The sequence below is a fragment of the Amyelois transitella genome, chromosome 4, assembly GCF_032362555.1.
Source record: "Amyelois transitella isolate CPQ chromosome 4, ilAmyTran1.1, whole genome shotgun sequence".
NCBI classification, from domain to species: domain Eukaryota; kingdom Metazoa; phylum Arthropoda; class Insecta; order Lepidoptera; family Pyralidae; genus Amyelois; species Amyelois transitella.
The window spans coordinates 4,995,034-5,018,595 of NC_083507.1; the positions used below are offsets into that span (position 1 = coordinate 4,995,034).

The following is a 23,562-nucleotide window of genomic DNA, read 5'->3' on the forward strand; positions in this document are numbered from 1 at the left end:
ATCAACGGAAGCTGTTATAATATGGAACATGTTATGCATGTTATTTTGAAGGAGGTGGCAGATAATGTGTGTTTGATTTGTATTTCCGTGGTAGCTTTAACAAGTCTTGTAAGACATTGTCGGGAACCAACGATTCAGAGGGACCATATATTTTATTTAAGCAAGTATTTTTATTCATAATCTTAACTAGAAGCAAATTAAATTTCTTACTGAACGGAAAAAATGGGACATCGCGTTTAAGTCCTGTCCTGTAATGTAATGCTAATAGTATTATTTCTTCTCTTTTAGACTCCGAATATAACTATGTAGGTATTCGGAGTCTAAAAGATAAATTATTTATCTTTTAGACTCCGAATACCTACATTAGGTACAAGATATTTTTTGTTGGGCGTAAGTGTGAAGACCAAGGATATTTATTTCAGGCTGATACTCATCATTCTTCACCACGGCCCTTTTTTCGAACAGGCAAAAATAAATACCCTTTGGGTGTCTTCATTCGGCTTACGTGACCGAACTACCGATCACAGCATTGTCACTCGTTTTAGTTAGAGCACATCCATCATTCAGTTCGCACAGTTTATTACTTCGTCTGAGGAACAGTTTTCGATTACTATTCCTGAATTTTGAGAAGTGGACTCGAAGAGTTTCAGCGACAATATTTTTTATAACAACACTTATTTTTCATTCCTTACAGAAGATATGTTAGGAATTGGTACCTGGGTGAACGAGCGGTGATCGATAAACGTCAGAAAAACCATAGAAAGAAGTTAAATCAAAAAGCCATCAAAAATCACCAAAAAAACTTAAAAAACCAAACTGTTAATATGTGAAATTACTCATATAATTAGACTTATTATTAGATTGACACCAATGGAGCACCCTCTGAATTCTCTCTAGGAATGGGTATAGTTGAGACAAAATACTAGGTGGATGGGTAACATGAAAATTTGGCCAGCATCTGAAGGAATAATTTTCTAAGTCGCGCCACGGAATGTATTGCAAATTCTCAGTTCTCACGCCCATAAATACGGAACAATGCTACAATCTGCCTGGCAGTTGCATACAATACGGACGGCCTGCAGCTTTATGGAGAATAGAAATGCTGCAGTAGTCATGTGTGGCAAGAATTCTAAATGAGTAGTTATATACCTCCCTAGATTTTGTCGGTACTAACACGTAAAATGACGAAACCTGCCGGCGGTACTCACAATTAAATGGAATTTGAACAATAAGTGAATTGCTTCAGTATGTGAAGCTGTGTAAAGTGTTGCAGTTACGGAAAAAAAAAAAGAAATATTATATTGTTTATTTATTATTTTGTTTTAGATTTATTTGATTAAAATAATGTCACCCTGAATTACTTCTTCGCGTGACTTAACTATTTATGTTTACAATACTGAGGGTACAACCTTCGGGGGTGTATAAGTATATTTATTTGAAAAGCATTCAATGGTCAGACATGATATGATTAGCCCTGTATTATGCAGCAGAGATTATTACGCCACCTATTTTTGTAGAAAAAGCTTTAATAAGAGCTTTATAATAAATCTTACAATTTTTTTTTATTTAAACTTTATTACACGAAATAAAAATGTAGCATTATCTATTAGTCAACTAGTGGGTCTGACACTTTTTATGGAGTCAAACTAAATAAAAACTACAAAAAATAAACAATATACATAAATAAATAGGTGCAGCGATTACCGAAATTATATAATATATAAAATAATCTAAGGCACTAATATAAGGCAAATATTGTTAGCCGATATAAAATGTTGACTGTCTTATTTGTTTATTTTTAAGTATCGGTAACACAGAACACAGATAGAATAAGTGAGGAATATCGATGGATAGAATAGTTGTGAGTTTTAATGCAGATACGAATCAAATACAAGTATTCGATCAAACTGAAGAAAGTTTAGCACATTTGTGAGAAAAATTTGTAGTTTTTTATTTGGATCCCGAGAACAATTTATTTTTATTTTTTTAAAGTCATACTAATCACAAAAACAGACAACTTTAAACAATACTAGGCTATAGCTTCCACATGAGGCGTCATCATTATAGACTTTTAAAAATATGTATACGTTATGCGACTATACTGCAAAAGATAATATTTTCATTTTCCACCACAGACAATTTCTGCTACACTAAATATTATCTACACAACCATAAGATCTTTGTTTTATAAATATTTTTATAATATTGTTTTCATTCAAAACTTTCTTCTAATGCGGAACAAAACTGTTAAGTATTTCACTGTTTTTTGTATGTTTTTACTTTCATCAAATCATCCAAATCCATTTAATCGTTTCGTCACGCACACGGCCTACTTGATCTTGTTGTCGTTGTTTTTACTTTTTTCGAATTAACAAAGAGAATTTAAGACAAAATGAGTGAGACGACTAAAACTTTGTTTTTTTGTTTAACAATTAATCGTTATAATTAGGTACGATATTTAAACAGATTTCTTTATATTCATTCATTCATATGATCACGTCTATACCTATCCCTTGCGGGGTAGACAGAGCCAACAGTCTTGCAAAGACTGAATGGCCACGTTCAGCTATTTGGCTTAATGATAGAATTGAGATTCAAATAGTGACAGGTTGCTAATCCATCGCCTAAAATAGAATCCCAAGTTTGTAAGCCTATCCCTTAGTCGCCTTTTACTTTATATATATTATATTTCTATCAACAAATAACCACTTCAACACACCAAAGAAATATGTATATCAAAATTAGTCCATTCACCCAGTATCTGCAAAAACTAGTTGTGGACTTACTTGGCCCCATTTTCGACCGTTACTCAGTTAGTATTTTTATCCCTGAACCCTAGCATTTTAACTTTTGAAAGTGGCAAGTCATTCTCTATTGCGTTAATACTCATGATTACTCGTGTCAAATCTTTCTTATGGCCACAATATTATATTAACTCTGTACAATCTGTGTACCTCATGCTAGATTTAATTCGTTACTTTCAAGGAATCGTCTTTGTAAGGCAATTACACTCAAGAGATCTGTGGTACAGCCGCTCTACCCTTTGACAAGTATTTAAGTACTTATTCAATGCACACTGTTTTTAATTGTTTACAAGTATCAGTATACCTAGTTAATAAAAAAAAAAAAATAAAACGTGTTGTTGATGATCAAAATGAAAAGCTTTAATTTAAATGACAGAACTTCATAGTCCATCGCAAAATTGCCTCTCGTCGCCGACTAGAAATATATCAGACTTTTAATGAATTACTGTTATTTATTTAGTGCCAACCATCCGAAAACATATCGAAACCCTATCTGTTCACAAATAGACATCTTCAGTGTCAAAATTAGGTACCTCAGGTCCTATAAAAAATAGTAAATATTTAAAATAGTCTAAATGTGTGAAATAAATAAACCAAATAAGTTTTAGCAAGATATTTAACGCTGAACCCTGAAATCGTAAACGTTTTGTTTAATACGCATAATTTAATTTATAAAAGCAGAATTATTAAAGCACCTCTGAAGTAGCAACCGCAATATATCATCTTCGAAATTCCCGGCTGATATGACAATTTAATTTAATGCCGAACATTACCACCCTTTAAAGCAGTGAAGATTCATTTATAAAAAGAAATCTGTTTATGTATTTTTCATAGAAGTCTTTCAAATTTTTTTTTCATAGAAGTATTTTAAGATTTAGGACGTTGGTTGTTGGACATAATGAAAAGCTATTACTTTGTTTACGCAACTAAAATAACTGCGACCAGCAAGGTCTTCTTAATAACTATAAGCCAATTTAAATAAACAGTTAATTTGTACATCCATTCTAAAGTTAAAGCGAATGTAGTGTGGAATCGAAATGAAGGTCTTTATTAAATGCGCAGATGAATGGATACTGTTAATTAATAGGCTTAAGATATATTAGATAATCAGAAGTCCTTGACATGGCTAAGTGCAATAATATTTTAGTAGTGAATATATAATCTTTATTGCATAAAGCACTATCTGCGTGGTACAAAAGACAGGATAATGTGCTTAAAGAATTATCAAACTTTCAAACATTGGATAATATTACTTACTATCACCAAGTTACTTTACCTCTCTCTATTTTTGGACATTAAATTTCATGTGATGTTTGATATCCTTTGCAAAACAAATATCAGAAGAATCCAACTTGGATAACGTTTACTCATTAATTTGTGTCAATGAGAATTCATATTAAATTTTGTCCTAACCATATTCACAGCAATTATTTTATTCCTTAGTATTGTAAAAATGCTTCACTTTTATTTTGCCTAGATTCTCATTGGTAATAAGTATAGGTGCTGGAGCAAAAAGACAATTAATTTCCTCCACAAAGCCGGGCTTAGTGCCGTGACGTGAACAAAAGTAATGAATGAACTTTTATGTTTTATGCTTATTTAACAACGATTTACGGTATCTAACTGTTATTGTTGATTCTGTTTTATACCTTTGTTATTGAGATTTTGTTAAATTCAGAAGCAGGTGATTCTAGTCTGCGATATCTAAACCAGACTGAAAACAACTTTCACAAAGTATGATTCCCAGTAGGATTTTAACCTACCCGTGGGTCATACATCAGGCTTACCACTGAAATATGGAGACAGTCAAACATGTAATAAGTTTATATAAGAACAAATATGAATATATACTTAGTTAGTCTTTAACAAAAATTAATTCAAAAATCTATGTTTAGAAAAATCATATAGGTATAATACTTATTGACGTCAATTATTAGGTACTTTGAATTATAATTATATTTACCTAGTTACCAGTTTGAAATGGATGTATTTTAACTTTTATGCAGATTATAACAAACAGTTTGCATTGATCGAAGATTCACGAGAGGTTACGAATACGTGTAATCAGCCACTTAATATGCAATGTCTATTCAGATTTCCACTTATGATTACCAACCAGTGAACAAAGCAGATATCCATTTACGTTACGTATCCATCATTAACTTTTCTACTAAAAAAAACGATTTCTCTCTGCCGTTTTTGAAATAATAGAGACTGAACTTTCCCTAACAATTAAAGATCTAACGTGCGTACTTTCATTTGGTACGAGATGTATCACATTCTTAATGGATCCCCTAAGTAGAAGTTGATGAATAACATTCCACGTCTTAATTTATATAACTTATATTATAAATGCGAATTCTTTAAATCGCTCTTACGGGTTAAAGCTCAACCAGCAACCTGATTATGTGTGCGAATGCTGACGGACGCTAATTTACTTATTAGTACTAAAAGTACCTAAAATTTAAACTTAACTTTGTGGTTCAATACTTTCAGCATCAAGTCAGGTTGTATTGTATTTTCCCTTTCTATCCAACATATAAACACAAACATATGTACATACGGGTATATTGTATACGTCTTCATCGTGCTCATATATCATAATAAATTTATCCTGTAAATGAGGAACCACGTGTTAAATAACTTTGCAGCTCAAATAAACGTGCACTTTTTTAATGTAATATTATTACTTTATGTTTCTTACGGTTTTCATGCTTTGAAGATAATCATTCTGAACCTACAATGTCCAAACTGTATTTCTCTAACATTATACTGAAAAAAACAAACACAAACTTCGCGTTGCGGTAAATTTAATTAACGTTATGTAGTGATAAAACACACCACCTTTTCCGAGTAAAGCTTTTAAATTACATTAATACCTTGATTAATTTTATTACGTCATGCCATAAAGCTTCGTCTACTAGGATCCTCACCTTGCCCATTCGGCGGTATACATAAATAAACAATAAACGCGCAATAAAATCGTAACACTTGTTTCGCAAACGATGACAACATTTTTTAGACAAGCTTTCTCGTGGAATTTGCATAATAGCATATTCGTCCTAGATTTTTTGCGACAATAAAGATATCTAAACTGATGCTTGATAAGCTGTTTTAGTATATACCCATGTTTGTGCAGTAATATAAGCAATTAAATCCAATATAAAATTGTGTGTATTGTAATGTAATTTATGATCAATTAATTATTAAATACTTAAAATTGGTGTAATTGGCGCAAGGAATTAATATCAACTGATGCCTGTCTAGGGAAGCATACCTTAAGGTTATTAAATTTATAGTTATTCTTATTGTTCATGCATTCTTTTTTTCTAGCGTTATATGTATGCTTATCAGATTTTGCGATTATCATCTGAATTTTGGTGACTATATTACAATTCAACTTGGGGAAACGGAAAAGAAACTTGGGGATTTCCAAGGCAAGAGGGAATAGGCACTATTTGAACTTGCGTGCACCAGCACGGCCTCATCTTGCTACTCACCAGGCAGTTTGAGGTCAAACACACTCAAATCTATTTAAAAAAAAGGAATGTTTAATTCACAGATTTTATTGCGAGACCAAAGTAGCACTTTCGTGACGTCTACGCTTATTTGGCGAGCAACTAATATTTACAAACTTAAACCCATATACAATGGCTGTGACATACGGATAAACATGACGAAAATATAAGATTCCCGTATTTCCATTTGTTTATTATGTGTGTATACTAAAACACGTCACCTTATAATCCCTTGCGGGGTAAACAGAGCTAGTATAGTCACAAGACTCGAGGGCTACGTTTAGCGTAATGACTAAATGATAGAATTGAGATTTATTGCTTTTCAAATGTCATATAATATACATCCATACAATCACGTCTTCATTCCAGGATTCTATACATGATAAACAGAGCCAGCACTCTTGACTGTAAAGCAACCTTCAGCTGTATGGCTTAATGTGAAATTGTGATTCAAATGAAAAAAATAATTTAATTAAAATATATAAAGCTTTACATTTTCCTTAGATATCTTAACTTGCAGTTGCAGTTAATAGCGAATTATATAATAGCCAGTTGCGCGAGAACTAGTTTACAACTTCTTATGAATGAAAAATGTAATCACTGACCTACATCGAGAGCTTTGCCCTCGGATTAGCGTGTTTATACATAGTTCATAGAGGAATGCCCTGTAAAAGGACCTTTTATTTTGAACGATGATTTCATTTGTGTATTTTGAGCGTACTACGATTGTATTATTGTCGTGTATAATGTTAAATTGATAGATACTTTTTTCTGTTTGTTCAGTTGGTTGACTGGTAGAGAATGCCAAACGGCATTAAGTCCGCCTTTTGTACATTTTTGTTTTTGTTAAATAAAGTTTAAAAAAATAAATACTTTAAAGTCACCGTCCCGAGGCTTATTTCTCTAAATTCCTTGCATGCCAGACTTTAAATAGTTACGGCTATCCGGCTGTTTCTTGATAAATATGTCAGTTACTTTGCATATAAACCTACTAGCTGTTAGTCCACGTCAAAATGGATCAAGAGATTTAATACCGAAATACATTATCGTTGTGGATATCTAGGGCCGACACTAGGTGTCAAAAGAAACTGTGTTGAAAAAAATTAATACAAGTTACAAATTTAAAATGTCTCAAGCGCACCCCAGACTGCTTCCTGGAAGCCAAAAGAATGATGACAAATTTAAAACGTCATCTTTGCGTGTTCCCAGTTACACCCACCGCCACAATGCTTAGAGGCCTGAGGTCTGCTTTCCAACATTTTCCTTCCGTTTTGTCCAGTTCGCATCTTTTTAAGTTTTAAGACCATACTTAGTATGTTATAATTAGTTAAAAGCGTCATCCCAACATTAAAATAAGTCGAAGATAAGATGAAATAAGTACGGAGATCCTTAGGGAGTGCAACCTTACAGCGTGCTTTTGCATCTATTTGTCGTATTAAGCGCCAGAGGTTAATGCTCAAACAGCGATAAAACTACTGGGTCTTTTCCACATTATCTCTTGTATTTAACCTGTTTTAAAACTGGAGCAAACTTATTCTGTTATTATTAAGATTTAAAAGTAAAAGCTTAGAATCTAGTTCGAGATATTATGATAATATTTTGAGTAATAGATTTTATACCTATAAAAAGACAAGTAAATAAAATGGGCAGGTCAAAGAGCTTTGGCTAGACGTCATGTATGGTAACAACACTATATATATAAAGTAAGGAATATCTAAACTTGATTGTGTTCTTCTTGATCCACAACTTATTTATTTATTGCAATCCAAACGATCATAGAAAAAACCGATATCGTTTTATATTATGTATTAGTCTCTCGAAATAAAGAATCATTTGTTTGTGTATCTTTTAAAAATACCTTTACGCATGACAAATTTATCTTGCATGTATATTTAATAGATCTTTACTTCTACGAGTACATTCTGAAAATAGGTCGCTCAGCACGGGGGTTAAACTTTCGTAGACTGCTCTACGATTATTCGTAGCATTCGTGACACGTAGTCGTGTACATGTTGTCTATAAAAAAATAATATCGACTTCGTATGAATAAAATTTAAGACGGTCTTATACGATATTGGATAAACCAGTGTATAAACATAACAAAAGCTGAAGGTAACTAGAGTTTATAGCCAATCGTTGGTTAAGAATGGAATACTAAAGAAACGATTGCGACCTTGTTTTATAAGACGTATTTATTTAGACGTCGATATGAAAGACCCTAAAACCGGCAATATTTCTAAAACAAAAAATAATGGAGTTTTATCTCAACTGAATAAACAAAATTAATTTAACGGTATAGCATAACAAATGGAATTCAAATTGCGCATGAAAATTTGAAACGATTATTTCAAAAATACACGTTTAAATATCATTTTGCATGAATTATTGGACCATGTATGAAATGGAAAATTTTTATTTAATGGGCCCTTATAGCGATGTGCAATTATTTGTTTTCTTAATTATACATATTTTGCAGTTGCTTAAAGGTTTTGAGAGTATAAAATTGTTTGTTTATTAGATAAGCTCAGGCTCTTGGGCAACTAGCGGGCAGCGGTGTGTGACATAATTCCGAGTTCCAACAGTTCAGCGCGGCGACCGCCAGCCGCTTGCGCAAACTAAAGCGCATAACGGGTAATCGCGATTTTCATAAAACGCGTGAAAGTTAACGATTCATTTCACACGCGTGCCGCGACGCGCTCTTATTGATGTTTTCTTGGCAAACGAGCTCTTTACATATTATGTGACCGATACGAATATCTTAATTTAGGAAATTAATTACTTGTAGTCTCTATTAGGTATGTAAACTAATAATTAATAATACTAATTCAATCTATCGAATTCATCAAATTAAACCAAATATTCATATTTAATTTTAAACAACCACTTATTTCCACTCAATGCACAAATTTTGTGTCACGGCAATGCTAGACAAACATTGAAAACAGCGAAATCTATTAGTAGCAATGAGGTACAGGAGGAAGATTGCGCGGCTCCCGAGGGCCCCAGTGTCTGAGTTATTGTCATGAGGGAGTGTGGATCATGACAAATGAAAAACGTCTGGTATATTGAATACTCGCAAAAACTGTTGTATTGATTATTTTATAAATAAACACTTAAGTAGTTTGTTTTAACATTATTGCTAGCTTATGCTTCAGATTCATCTCATTAATTTGAATAAAATCGTACTTATTCGGGGCATAGGCACGTAGTTTGTCAACTTTAGCTTCTGCAAATAATGAAAGCTGCCCTAAATTTTTACGTTACTGTAAACTATTGGACGGTTACGATGCTACAGTGAACAATATATATCAAATGTCGTAAAACTATAATATCTGCCTCATCTGTCGCTGCCTTATTATCTGCAATTACGCACCATCCATTTGACGCCGCGGAGGCAACAATCAATTTAACCACTACGCGGCTAACGACATTGCAGCACCTGTAATTTAATGATATGGGTACAGAGGGGCTCCAACATTGCGCCGGTTGTATAAAATATGGAGGATATTCATAGATTTCGAAATAATATAAGACTAAATAAAATTGTATATTTTATGAACATGAAAAACGTCTGGAATGTGGATGTAACGAAAGTATGCCAAGAAGGTGGTGAATGAAAGTTGATTTTAGACATGCACTTATAAAGTAACCTATGGGGTTTTTATTAGGTTTAGAATTAATTAGGTACTTTATCTTGATTGCGTTTATTGTTGAATGCTAAAATGGATTTATAATGAAATGGAAATTGCAAGTCAGACAGAGTTTCCAGTGCGTTTAAATAAGGCAATGTACAAGGTTGGGTTTCCGACTCTCATTGGATCACTAGTGTTATAGCAGAGGTGCGAATCGCTGATATAATAGCATTCTTTTACATTGCACTTAACCTATTTTTATAGTGCCAAGAGCAGGTGTTTTTGAGTCCTTATTTATTCCTGTACAAAATAACAACTTCAAGTCAGCAGTCGCATAGACTAACAAGACGTCGCATTATAAAACGAGTTCAGGTAGGATAGGTAGGATAAACAGTTTCAGGTTTTCAAGTGTTCGTTTTCTAGTACCAGTATGTCCTGTAATTTTGAAGTATGAGTTTGAGCGTTTTGACTTATGTCCTGTCCTCCAAAATTTTACTAATAACACAAACAACTGAAACAAGAATAGGTATAAGTAAAAATAACGTGCACTTAATGGCCACTTATGAACACGATCGTGGAGTATTGACTCCAAAAGTCAATTAAGTACATTATATGCCTTAAATTCGCCGATATATTTATCTTCTTAACGTTCTTTCTACACATACTTTATTTTTGTTGCGACAACCACCGTCAATTGGTTGATCAACGCTTTATGTGGAAACACGCGGATTACCAAACCGATATTAATAGCTTGTCCTGTATTAATGGCCGCACATAATATCAATGCATAATGATCGCAGCTCTTGATAATGTAGAATTGTTCAGGTTCGGATAATAAGAGAGTATATTGACAATTCTTTGACCATGTTGAGAACAAATACTGTTAATAACAAAATAGTTAAAACATGTAACTATTTTGTTATTAACAGTCTCTTTAGGTATTTACTCGTACGTACATAAATACCTACATAAAAACATTTACCTTTAGTACTATACTTTACCCATACATACGTTTTTATCCTTTACGGGGTAGACAGAACCGACAGTCTCAGAAACACTGAAAGGCCACGTTCAGCTGGATGGCTTAGTAATGGAGTTCAGATTAATATGGTCACAGATTTCCTTTACTATTAAAAATGTAAAATAAGAAATTTTAGATTATATAGATTAGAAAATAGTACTATAAATTCTAAATGGACAAAGTGTGATAGTTAGCTAGGCGTCTGTATCATAGAATAAAATGGGCAACCCATCACTCAAACAAGGGTCAACCTAAAGAATATTAATCATTTTGCTCTAGAAATACAACTAAAACAAGTATAGAGCAAAGTTGCGTTTACGTGTGTGATCGAAAAGGTAATCTATCATCCACAAACTTTGACATCAGCCAGTATAAATTTTCCACTGAAAATACGATATCTACCACTACCACAAATATTGCCAAAAATATACATAAAATAATTTATGGTACATTTCAATATAATCTTTTATTAAGCTTAATTCTAAAAAAAATGTACAAAAAAAAACATTTTTAGGAATTTAATTTAGATCTCCATCTATTCAGTTCTTCATGTGACTAAATAAAGCAACGTAAACGTCTCTTTTCATCTTGATGGTTTTTTCGAGTATCGTAAATTTTATAATGACCCCACTCGCCCGCCGCAATTTCGTCGAATGGGAATCAGGTTACCCGTTTATTGTGGACTATTATCCCTCGGGATCTGTAATTCTCACCGCTCCCGATACGATTGCGACCTAAATTTCGATTGGAAAGGTACAGCTAAAGCAATTTCTGAGGACACATATAGACACGACACAACGTGTTGATTTAATGTACCTATGCCTAGTGACATTGTTAAGGTGACATATAAACTAGAGACTGGTTGTGCACAGAATCCCCCGAAGAAGGTTTTGTATTTTTAAACTTTTATTAGGTATATAAATTTTAAATAAGTGAAAACTGTTCCTGAAAACATCTTAATCCGCGAAAACAAGACTGATGCAGAGGACGACTATGTTTTATATTATGTAGTGGGAGTGATGCAATAGTGTTTCTGGAAAAAAGCATTACATAAACAATGAAACATACCTACATACTTTTGCTGATTTATTCATGTTTATTTAATATTTATATCAAAGAAGCGGATTTTATTTGTTTGAATGTAAGTTCTATATCAAATATGCATAATGTACTCGTATCAATAAACGAAACATGAATTTAACTAGCAAAAGGTCAGACGGTAATGTATACCCGTAAAACTACCTACTTTGTTTTATTCATATACTTACAAATTAATAGCTTTGGTTTTTTACTACCCGTGTTTATGTGCCGTTAAACCAGTTAACGACTTTCGGATTTTACCCAACTTGTGCTATAGATAAACCATCTCTCCTTGCCAAATTTCGTGGTTCAAGGTCAATAGAAAAATCGTATCGGCTATGTTTACTATTGAATTTAGCTGCATTTAACTTAATCAATGCGTTAATGTGCAATAACGGTAGAACATGCGTTGCAGAATATCGGTTGCAGTAAGCTAACAAGCCGCAGTGTAACGGATCCACTGAACGATGGACATTGCCAAACATTTCGTAAACTTATAATTATTTCTACTGAGTTAAAAACGTTTTTACCATTATAAGGAAAACCGTGACTTTAAAATTTAGAAACCGATTAAACTATCGATAAGTAATAAGTTGGTTGATTTCAAGCCTAAGTTTCAGAGAGGATCTTGCAATTTTAACACATACAAATTAAAATACCTAACCAAAATTAGCTGGCATTCCTGTTGAAACAATCTACACAAAAAAGCAGATGGGAGAGCTAGATTTAAGACGATCGAGTTATACTCCTAAATACGAACATTAAATTTCAATTCACAAAAGCACTCGAAATCAAACTGTATAATATTTAAGTGAACTTTGAAATATCTACAGGGTGTCTAAATAAGTAAATAATATTAAATATCTATCCTATTAAATAACATACATATTATAAAGATACCCTAGTTTCTTTGTCTGTATTTATGCACTGAAAGTATCACTGTATCTCGGAAAGTTGTGGTCGGATTTTGCTTCTGTTTACAGAATTCTATCATTTTTATTAAATAAAACGCAAGTTCTCGTTAAAACGAACAGAAAGTTCTCTCGGCGTGTTCGATGTTAAATTGGTACATTGCCCGGCCATGACTGCGCGCAGCGGTCGCCTCTCGCGACTTCAACACTACACCTAATTATGAGCTTCAATATCAAACAAAAAATTAACGGCCTTGAATCGCGTTTTCCTTGTACTAGACATAATGTGAATGTAACTAACATTGACGAGGGTTTGTTAGTTATGTGCTCCTTTGGGATTGTATCGTACCCACTGTATTTACAATGGGGACATGCTTTGTACTCCAAAAGATGGAGCAGAAAACTGTGTCTTCCCTGTACTTAAACGTGTAAAAAACCATGTCCTTAAAAACACTTTTGTAGTTGAACTTTTTTTAAAGCATTTAAAGTAGGAGGTAAAATTTTTTGCTTTGTAGCAGCTTATAAGATAAGGCTAAGTCTATGTGGATATCTAAGGATATATGCTGCCAAAGTAGGTTAGTAGGCGCCCAAAAAAAAAAACAATATATAATAATACCAATAATAAATAAATAACCATAATTTTTCTGTATTTATAAGTAAAGCAAAAATATAGAGATATCGTATGCATAGTAAATGCGATTAAAATTATTTTTTAACATTCTGAGCCACCACGTTATTAATATTACTGAAGAAACTGTAGGAAAGGTATTTACCATTAAGCGTACATATACTGCGCATATTTGCATTGTTGCACCGTCACCGCTGTCTCAAAGTAAACACTCGACTAGAGCATAAGTAATGATTTACGCGAGAGTTGTGTTACCATCGCAAACTAGACTAGGAAGAGAATATTCAAAAGTTAAATTTATGAAGCAAAAAAGTTTTTTTATGCTCTGATTTAAATAAATAACTTTTAAGATCCAATTTTGTGCAGATCTTCTGAAAAGTCTGTATAATGTATATCTAAGGTATTAATAATTCTACTCTTAAATTAAGATTTCACTTCACACTCACTACCAGACAAAAAGAAGGGCTTGATTTTTTTCTGTTCCGTGCATGGGTCGATACCAAAATCCCCTGCCATTTCACGGCGCCTCCATCTTTAATTAATGCTGAGAGAGTATTATGGTTTCATAAGCTTCGTTTCATTGAATAATAAAGCGATCAAGTACCTCAACGGAGATTGATTTCCTAAAGAACAACCTCTCCGTACATTATTTAGTATGCCGACTCCTCTATACCTCATGCTATATGCCCAAACAGGAAAGGTCAAATCCCAGGTTACCCATCCCGAGATCATAAAAGGGTTTTATTTAGACACATTGTGTTTTATATCGTAAAGCATGTATGCTGTCAACTAAGCATGTGAAAATGGAAGCAAAAACATTAATACCTTAACATGAGTGTGGATCTAGGAAAATTGCATAATCGGGTGCCTATTCGTACCTCACGAATTCATAATCGTTAATTTGTAAAGCAAATTATTCAGCTTATGAAAATAATGCGTCTGTTAATGACTACGTTAATCTGCCAAATGGCCTACACGTTGCCATTTTTGGTGCTACGTAAAAAATAAATAAATAAAATTACCTGCAGAGGCGCGCGGCGCGGGACGGTCATAAATTTTAGCGAACGCAATCACACCGCTGCAAACACTAAAAAGAGCCATCAGATGCGGTTTCAGTTAATCGTCTATTTATGATTGCTGCAATTTATATGACTTGAAAAAGCATTTAAAGGTTTTATCCATATAGTAGAAATAGTAATACGCATTATTCGGATTTTTTGCCGGACCCTGGTAGAAGGGGCAGGCCGAAAAAGCAGGCTGACTTGACATTGGAAGGATAAATGTAGGTAAGTGGATCTCAGGCCTTAAAGTACTATGATGGCGGGTGTAACAGGGAATGCGCAAAGATGAAAAAGAGAGAGAGATACGCTTTATTTGGCATTTTTATGGTTTATATAGAAATTAAGTCATCATCAAATCAACTACCAATAAATTTAAAATTCATTTAAAAACTTAAATTTCATTTAAAAACGTATTTCTAACTTAAGTGTTTTAAGCGACTCACGAAAACACAAATAAATCCACCGAGGTTTTCGTGGTCCGGTTCCGTAATGTAAGTGTTATTTAAATTGTTTATGAATAAATGATAATAAAACAACACTACAAGCAGTCCAAGCGTCTGTATGGAATAATTTTATACCGCCTTGCTCAGTGACTTTGCTTTACGTGCGCACATTATTTTTTAACTTAATAACTTGCGAAATCTATTTCCAAAATAATTATTTGTATAATGAAACCTGATGAATTCTTGGAAACTTCGAAATTTCTATTATAAGTTTTCCTGTAAAAGTTTAACTATTAACGCTGCCTCACGTCCCCCAAGCCTTGCCAAATAGGACCATGACAAGACAAAGCTTGTCACTTTAGGTCTATCATACGCTTATTAGTTCCAGGCATGCGAGGGGCAGAAAAACCAACGCAGTGCATCTTATTTTCCTGAGCTCTCGTTATCTAGCCCTTCACATGGAAACCATTGAAATCGTTGGTGCCAGTCGCTCTCAAAAGAATTTTCTAAAATAAGTAACCTGTTTACTCATATAGTTCAAGTTTAATTTCTGTGTCAAATTTAATCAACATCTTCGCAGAAGTTTTGGAGCTTATTTGATACAAACAGGATTTGCATTGATTTTTGTTAATAATATTAATATATTATAGATGGAAAGTTTGGACGGGTAAATGACGTCACAAAACGTTGTTCGCAGTGTACGATGCATCTGGGCAGTACCTTCACAACGTGCTATTCGGCAACGACTTCTGGACGGGCTCCATCAACGCGTGCCGCGACCTGCAGCTCAAACAATACTACGACCACACGCCGCCCTTCGACGCCTCCTTCTTCGTGGCCAGGATCAACATCAGTCTGGACGGGGATCATCTGCCGCAAGTAAACTTTCTTTGTAATCTTATTCTCAAATTATTGAATTTATTCTTTAATTTGCAACAAGAATTACTACATCTTTTCACAACATATAAAATATCACTTTTATACTGTAGTAAGCGGACACCGAGCTTGGAAACCGAACAGCAATGACTGCATTCGGGAATACCCTATGATGAAAGAGATAATTACTTTCTGAGCGTGGTGTGTCACTGCGTTACACTTACAATCTTTCGTCATTTGATACGATCATATATAAGGTTTGGTGCAGCAATAAAGTATAGTATACGGCTAATCGTATCGAAGCTTCTCCATTCAATTTCAAGTATTACAATTTATAAGAATAATTAGATATATAAATTGTTCAATAGACACAAAGAACTTGGGACGTCACAAATTTTAATGTAAATACCAACTCGAATAAGTACTTGTTTAACATCGATAGAAACTTGAAACTTAACCAACTTGAAACGGTAAGTATGTTCCGGATGACAATAAAGATTAAACTTCGGGACGAGGTTCATATCGACAGACCCGGTGACTCGGAACTTGCTCCGGCGACGGGTTCGATACAAACTTTTGTATTAAAAGTTCCGTGATTTTGCGAATGCCACGATCTCATTGCTACTCTTACCTAAATTGAAACAAATAGAACTCAAGCGTTACATCTTCAGTAAACAGCTGCAGGCAAACACTTAATGTTGTTTTGATATCTTTAAGAGTTAGTTACACTTTGCACGTTTCTGGTTTGTTAGTAGTAATAAGAAATTCCACAAACAATTCAGGTAATTCGTTGATATTTCATAAGATTTTTTATTAACTTGATACCCTTCGCGTTTATATTGAATATTGAAAGAACTTGATTTTGACCGCCATTCACTATATAAATGTCAAATATAAATAGTTTTTGTCATCCTTGCATGGTACAGGGAAGGTCGTCGCTGATCGGAGAATGCCTGCCCGCGTCCTGCAGTCCGGAAGCCGTGGCTGCCTTCCTGACGGCAGCGGAGCGAGCGGCGACCGCGCGGGCCTCCGTCGCCGGCCTCCAGGGCTCCATACAAACCTTCAATGTGCGACAAGTTCCTGGAAAATACCACTTATTGGCCGACACCAAATTTTACGTTCTGGCGTGAGTACTGTATGACCACATATGTAATATAAAAATGGTTTCCACTTTTGAAAAGTTTGCCGTATCACGTAGGTTAACCAAGAGTGATCAAAGCATAACTCCTAAAATATTGCGACTCATTTTTATAGTTAAGTACGTCATATACCTTGTCTATTCAAAATTCAAGTAGCAAGTGTTGATGGCTGCAAAAAAGCAATTCCACTTCTCTCAGTTCATACCATCTTAGGAATTCCAATACTGTGCGTCTGGCACAAATTACACGTTTCCATAAATCAAACAATGAGGAATGTGGCTCAAAATTCTGACACGGTATGAGTCTGTAACTGATCCTTGTAATAAATTGGAATTCACAATGAATGGCTAAAGAAAAATATAAAATTGTTTTGTAAATTGATAAAGGGATTTATTTCGTTTTGCTTTTACACAATGCAAAATTATTCTTTTAGACAGGTACTAAGCATATTTTATGTACAAGATGAAACAGAAAAGACAATTTAAGTTTAATTAAAATTACCTGTGTTCTGAGGAAGCTTAATACGAGCAATGGGAGAATAAATTTTCACAAGGCATTTTTTAAATATCTTGGTAAAACTTTTTTTTCATAAAACGAATGGCAACTTTTTATTATGAGGAATGATATTGTTTTAGGCATTGTGTTTTTATTTTTTTTTATTATTGAGTCGTGTTTAGAGAGCTTAAGAAACCTTCAAATTATTACTCCAAGTTTCTGTATTTTTATATTTTTCATACAAAATATCTTTTCCCCAATTCAACGTTTCCTTTATAAAAATTATACAGAGCAATTTATCATAAAATCTCAGAAAGACATTAATCAAAGATGATAATAAAGTCAATAAACGGTATGAATAATAAATTTGTTTAAAGTCGAAGGTCGTTAGCTTACAACGAAATATTTTCAGTACGTGATTTTATCAAGAAATAAGAAAAAAGATAATAAACATTTTTTTTCAACCGTTCACCTGTACAAAGCTGTTTATGGTTAAGTTTCCTTTTTTACAAGACTTACTTCTGGTAAGTGGTAATTGGCGCATACAGAATCCTCCCCATGGAGTCTCCTACTTCCTAGTGATGGTCTTTAGTAGGTTACATCCTCACCTACTTGAGTTTGGAATGCGCTTTTTAACTATGATCTTAAATTTGGTAAGTCAAGTTTTTACACGAAATGACTCTCGTCTGACCTCAAACACATTTGAAATTAGTTAGTTTAGATTCTTTAGAACCATATTTGAACATGGCAAAACCTGCAATAGATGAATGTATCTATCCTTATTGCCTTTTACGACATCCATGGAAAATATATGCAACTGTCCTAATCTGTAGTGCCGGAACCATGGAGCGCAGACGGGTAAAACGTGACGGTGATAATCGCTTGACATGAACTTAAAACTGATAATACTTAATTTGTTTGTTCACAACAGATCAACACTTGGCCTTGTGTTGCTGCTGATGTTGACCGCGTCCATGTACGAGGGCTACCTGGAGAGGAGGTACCAGCTGAAGTTGGCGAGAGACCTCGAGCGGGCCCGCGAAGAAACTCACAAACCTGTTGGTAGCTCATTTCTATTCTAACATGATCTACAATATCACACGTGTTAGTTCTCATTTTGCTTATTTCAAAGGACAGCTGCACTTTTAGTAAACGGGCTCGTCTGTAGTGAAGGCATCCAGTGTTAAAATACGATCTAATTGAAGGGCTGACGGACATGGTTTCAAATGCCCTAATTACGAAAATGGGCAATAATACAGTAATATATCAACTACTTTATCTTGTTATTTAATTTAATCATCCGTATACAGTCAACAGCAGAGAAAAATGTCAGTTGTTATTACAATACAAACCAAAACAATAAGGGGGTCAAGTTTTCTGCAGTTGTCTGTTTATCTAGCGAGCTTTGTCCTAAAATTGCCCTTTCTGTAGCCAATTACAGTTCTTATGACGTAAGTAGGATCAAAATAAATGTAACCTAAAGTGTACATACATATAGAGGAGAAGGTGGTATTGTGGCCCCCTACTTTGTTTTTGAGGCTTTATAAAAAAAGTAAAGTACCTAGAAACTTGAAACATACTTTATAGGGTTCTTTAATCATTTGTTTATGCATATTTAACTATGGAATAAATAAAACTCGTACCGGATAATCAGAAATAATATTTATTCTTAAGTAATCAAATTTAGCATAATGAGATCAAGTGATGGTTATGTGGCACCCTGGGGGGGTCATATTAAATGTATTGCACAATTGAAACCTAACGGCAAAAATCACAAATATAATAGTCGCCTTCTGGACCTGCACAGGCTGTATGAGCCCATAATTCGCAACTCTGACACTGTATCCATTGCTCTCCAGGTCTGTCATTTGAATAGTTGGTTTCGCAGAACACGCAGAGAACATCTGTATTTTCAGGAACTCTATTCAAATGTGAGCTGTCATCACCGGAATCGGTATTTTCTGCTTCACTGTCAGAGCTACTGCTGGATGTAACATCTCTCTGGCGCCGACCAGCTTGGCTAGTGCCTCCTCCACCGCGATCACGCTGACACCATCTCCGCGAGGACGTCCTCGTCCTCGTCCACGCGCTCGTCCTCGAGTCTCTCCTAAGCGCAAAAATTCAGTCAGTTGATTTTTGTAAGGTGATGATGTAATTACTTTTGCTGTTGTCGTCTTTCTACCACGATTAGAAGTCCAGCGAACATTTTAACAGCTTTTTTATATCCCATGAGCTTATTCCTCACCGCATCAACTGCTTTTTCATTTCTTCTGGGTCCCACGTTTTTTGTTTCTTCCTCGAAGATGGAGATAAAACGCTTTGTCTAGGCATCTGAAAGAGAAAACAAAAATAAGAAATTGATAAATTGGTCTTACATGTAATGTGACCCCCGGGACCACAATACAACCAATGTGAGGGGGTCGCATTATAAATATTGATATTGTCAAAACAAACATACCTAACATATTTATAAAATGCTTAAATTTCATAATTACCTTTGAAATCCCGCAGAAGAATGTTTAATGAATATAACGTATAAACACAAAAACACAAATTCGATACATTTCAATTTTTAAGAAATTATAATCACAGCAGTTAAAAAGTTTTCTCACAAACGTGTTTCGACTGATTCAAATGACCGATGAACGACGCTAAATCTGACGGATTTGATGGGTGCTAAATATTGCTGTCACAACTAGCATTTAGTTCCATCAAAAATATGCGAGATAGCGTTATTAGAAAGTATTAATATCAATGGGGGCCAAAATACATGCGGGGGCCACAATTGCACCTTTTCCTCTATTCATGAAAGTATATTTACTCCTTGTATTCCATTTTCATATTGGATGTACGTCAGGTTCATGTAGTTTATTGAAACGCGTCGGAAGCGGTAGGTCCATGGATAATATTTGTTTTTCATCCGGAATGCGAATATTTTGCTTTTTATTGTCTTCCATGCGGGGAGATTCATTAGAGTAATTGGATTAAATTTTTCAACGAGTTTGCCGCAATGATCATCAATATGCTAAATTATTTCTGTGAATAGGTTACTAAACTGTATTTCAAATACTACACGACCAAAAATACAAGCCTACGTCTTCTAATATTAGTTATTAACCCGGCAGCAACCATCATAATCATCATTTGTGTCGCTACATTGCGGTTGGCTCACATTTCATTCTATCCATTCTGAAAGCTCTTTAAGCTCAATTGGGTTTGAATCTCTACTAATACAATTCAAACACTTTAATGTTAATGTAATTTCATTGCAAATACTGGAATGACACAATTTATTGGGGATTGGGACAAGCTGCATTTGAATTTTAATCGTGGTCAATCAGCTGTATCGACCACTACGGCAAATGGCACATATTTATACAGTTTACATTATTATATTCCATAACATGTTTTACTACTCAGTTGGACTGTTGACCGAATAGGTAGTCGATACTTTTCTTTTCCTAACCGCCTCAGCTTACGGGTTGAGGAAAACGGATCATATTATCTGTTTTCCTTTAGTTCAAAATATGTATAACTGAATAGTTTTGTGTTGTTTCTGTATACATTTTTGTAGCGCTCTAGGTCAGCATCTTGCTAGAGTTTGCAGTAAAAATAAACAGGTCTAATCACATAGGGTATGTGATTGACCTTTGGCATATCTAAAGCATTTTTTTTTATTCCAATTTAGCCGAAATATGATGTCAACCTGGAGATCTTACTAGAATTGGCAGAAAATTTGTCACAAAGATTTTAAGTTCAATTTTACAAAAAGTGGGTACGCAATTATATGGTGAAAATTGCGTCATTTAAATTTTGTTCCATGATATTAGAAATATTGACATGTCCAAATTGTTCGGGCTTTTTACTGCTCTATCATATATTTTCTCAAACACTTAAAGGTTTCAGCAGTTACTTCGTTTCGTTTTCTCGTGTGAAGCAACAGTGCGCGTGACGTGCATCACTGTAGCAGATATTATAATCCTGTAAGCAGCTTTAAAAATAACTTACGCTTTGTCGACTTATTCCTACAATAGAAATAGGTTTGTGTAAGTTAAGTTACACCTAATAATACGAGTAGTTTTTAGTGCTAAGCCATGTATACATTGGAGATATTTATACTGATATTTTATTTGCTCGTACATTAAGAGTGAAGGTCTTTAAGATAAGTTTCTGAGTAGGTAAACTGCACTACCTAAAGACAAATACATTTAAGTAATCACATTATCTTAACTTAAGTTTACAATACCAAGCTAACTTTATGTAAATTTACCTAATCGTTTTATAACAGAACGATGCAACATCTGACAAACGTTTAATCATTCAACAAGATTGACACACATATGCATGAATCAACTTGGTAACGTATCTCGAAAATCAAATATCTGCATCGCGAATCAATGGCTGTGTACACCGATCTTAGGCATCGCTTTAATCAACGTTATCCGATCTGTTTGCCTGTAATATACTATACACGCCACATCTGGGCTCTCTATGCCTCCACTGATTTGTCCTTCTTTGGGTGTACGAAATTGATGTTGGGATTATTTACTACCTAGTTGACTCAGGTAAGTTGATCTTAACCCTTTAATTCGCAGCGTTAGATATACATAACACACACATTTCGAAAATTCTACCTTCAAAACAATATCGATTCTACAGCGGTTTTTTCGATAAGTTAGTTAAAGACATCACTACCCACCCATAGCAAAATATAAAACGTTATTAAGTTGTAAATTTTGAAATTGAGGTACAAAATAGCGTCCCGACCACGAACTGCTCCCGCGCACATGGTAAGAAATATTATTTTTATTTAATTAAAAGCATGATTTTTCGTTATATTTTACATTAAATATGTTTTTATGTTTGCATTCTACAATTATTAGTACAAAATATTACTAACAAAGTCATTTTGTGTTTTCTATAACATGTAAAAGTGGAATGTTAGCTACAATTAACATTGCGAAGCTAACGGTGATTGAGGCGAAGTTACGAATGTTAACAATAACTGACATTGCGAAATGATGAGCAATGTATTTAGGCTTTTTTATTTTAAATAACCATGGTGTTGGAGGGTGTTTGCATGAATGGTGGCTTGATTTTGTTCTAGCATAAGTTGCGCTTAGAGCGTGTGAAGAAGATTCTGGTCCTCATCTCTCTGGATAGCACTATATCAGACGGTGACAAAGAGATAGTAAAAGACGAAACTGTTTATAGTTCTGCACTTCCCTCTCTAGATTCCTCTTTGGAGCGTCTGAATATTATAGACGAGTCACATGATGATACGCTTTTGCCTGAAGACGTGATACCATCCACTCCGTCTATTTCCGAAGTTCTCGCATCACATAATTTACCACAAGATTTGCCTGCCATTCAATCAATATCATCTGTCTTGTCGGTTCCACCAACTCCTGAAGCTTCAAGTGTGCCCAAGATCACTCGTTCAAGAAAGAGACCTTTACCAACCTTGTTGATAAAAAAAAGACAGCATTCATTAAAAAAAAACCTTTGAATTTTGAATGGGAAGGCGGCAGATTTAAATAAACTGCAATTTTGGATGAAATAACTTTTATTAAATTTGGCTCTGAATCAAAGTCGCCATCTGAATACTATTTCGATTTCTTTAATGAAGATGTTATAAAAATAATTATAGAAAACACAAATTTATATGCCGTTCAAAAATTTCTAAAAAGTTTCAATTTCAATTTGAGTTTAAAGCGTTACGAACAGATACGTCAATTTTTACACTTTGTCGACAATACCCAACCAAATGATGATCGTTATTTCAAAGTTCCGCCGATTTTTGAAGTAATACGTCAAAACTGTCTTAAAATAGAAGAAGAACATTGGTACAGTGTTGATGAAATGATGGTGCCCTATAAAGGAACCAGAGCAAAAAAGCAAAGAAGTGGGGTTTTAAAATATTTGTCAGGGCAGAAGTATCTGGTAAGTAAAAA

General features: G+C 34.2%; 1 protein-coding gene across 1 annotated transcript in view; it reads left to right on the plus strand.

The window, feature by feature from the left end:
* Window positions 1–23,562, plus strand: part of LOC106138651 (nose resistant to fluoxetine protein 6-like) — a 55,037-nt gene that overhangs the window by 13,810 nt on the left and 17,665 nt on the right. Inside the window, exons 3-5 of the mRNA XM_013339863.2 lie at window positions 15,796–15,977; window positions 16,901–17,100; window positions 18,540–18,666. Coding sequence (XP_013195317.2) covers window positions 15,796–15,977; window positions 16,901–17,100; window positions 18,540–18,666 — 509 coding nt within the window. The remainder of the gene's footprint in view (window positions 1–15,795; window positions 15,978–16,900; window positions 17,101–18,539; window positions 18,667–23,562) is intronic.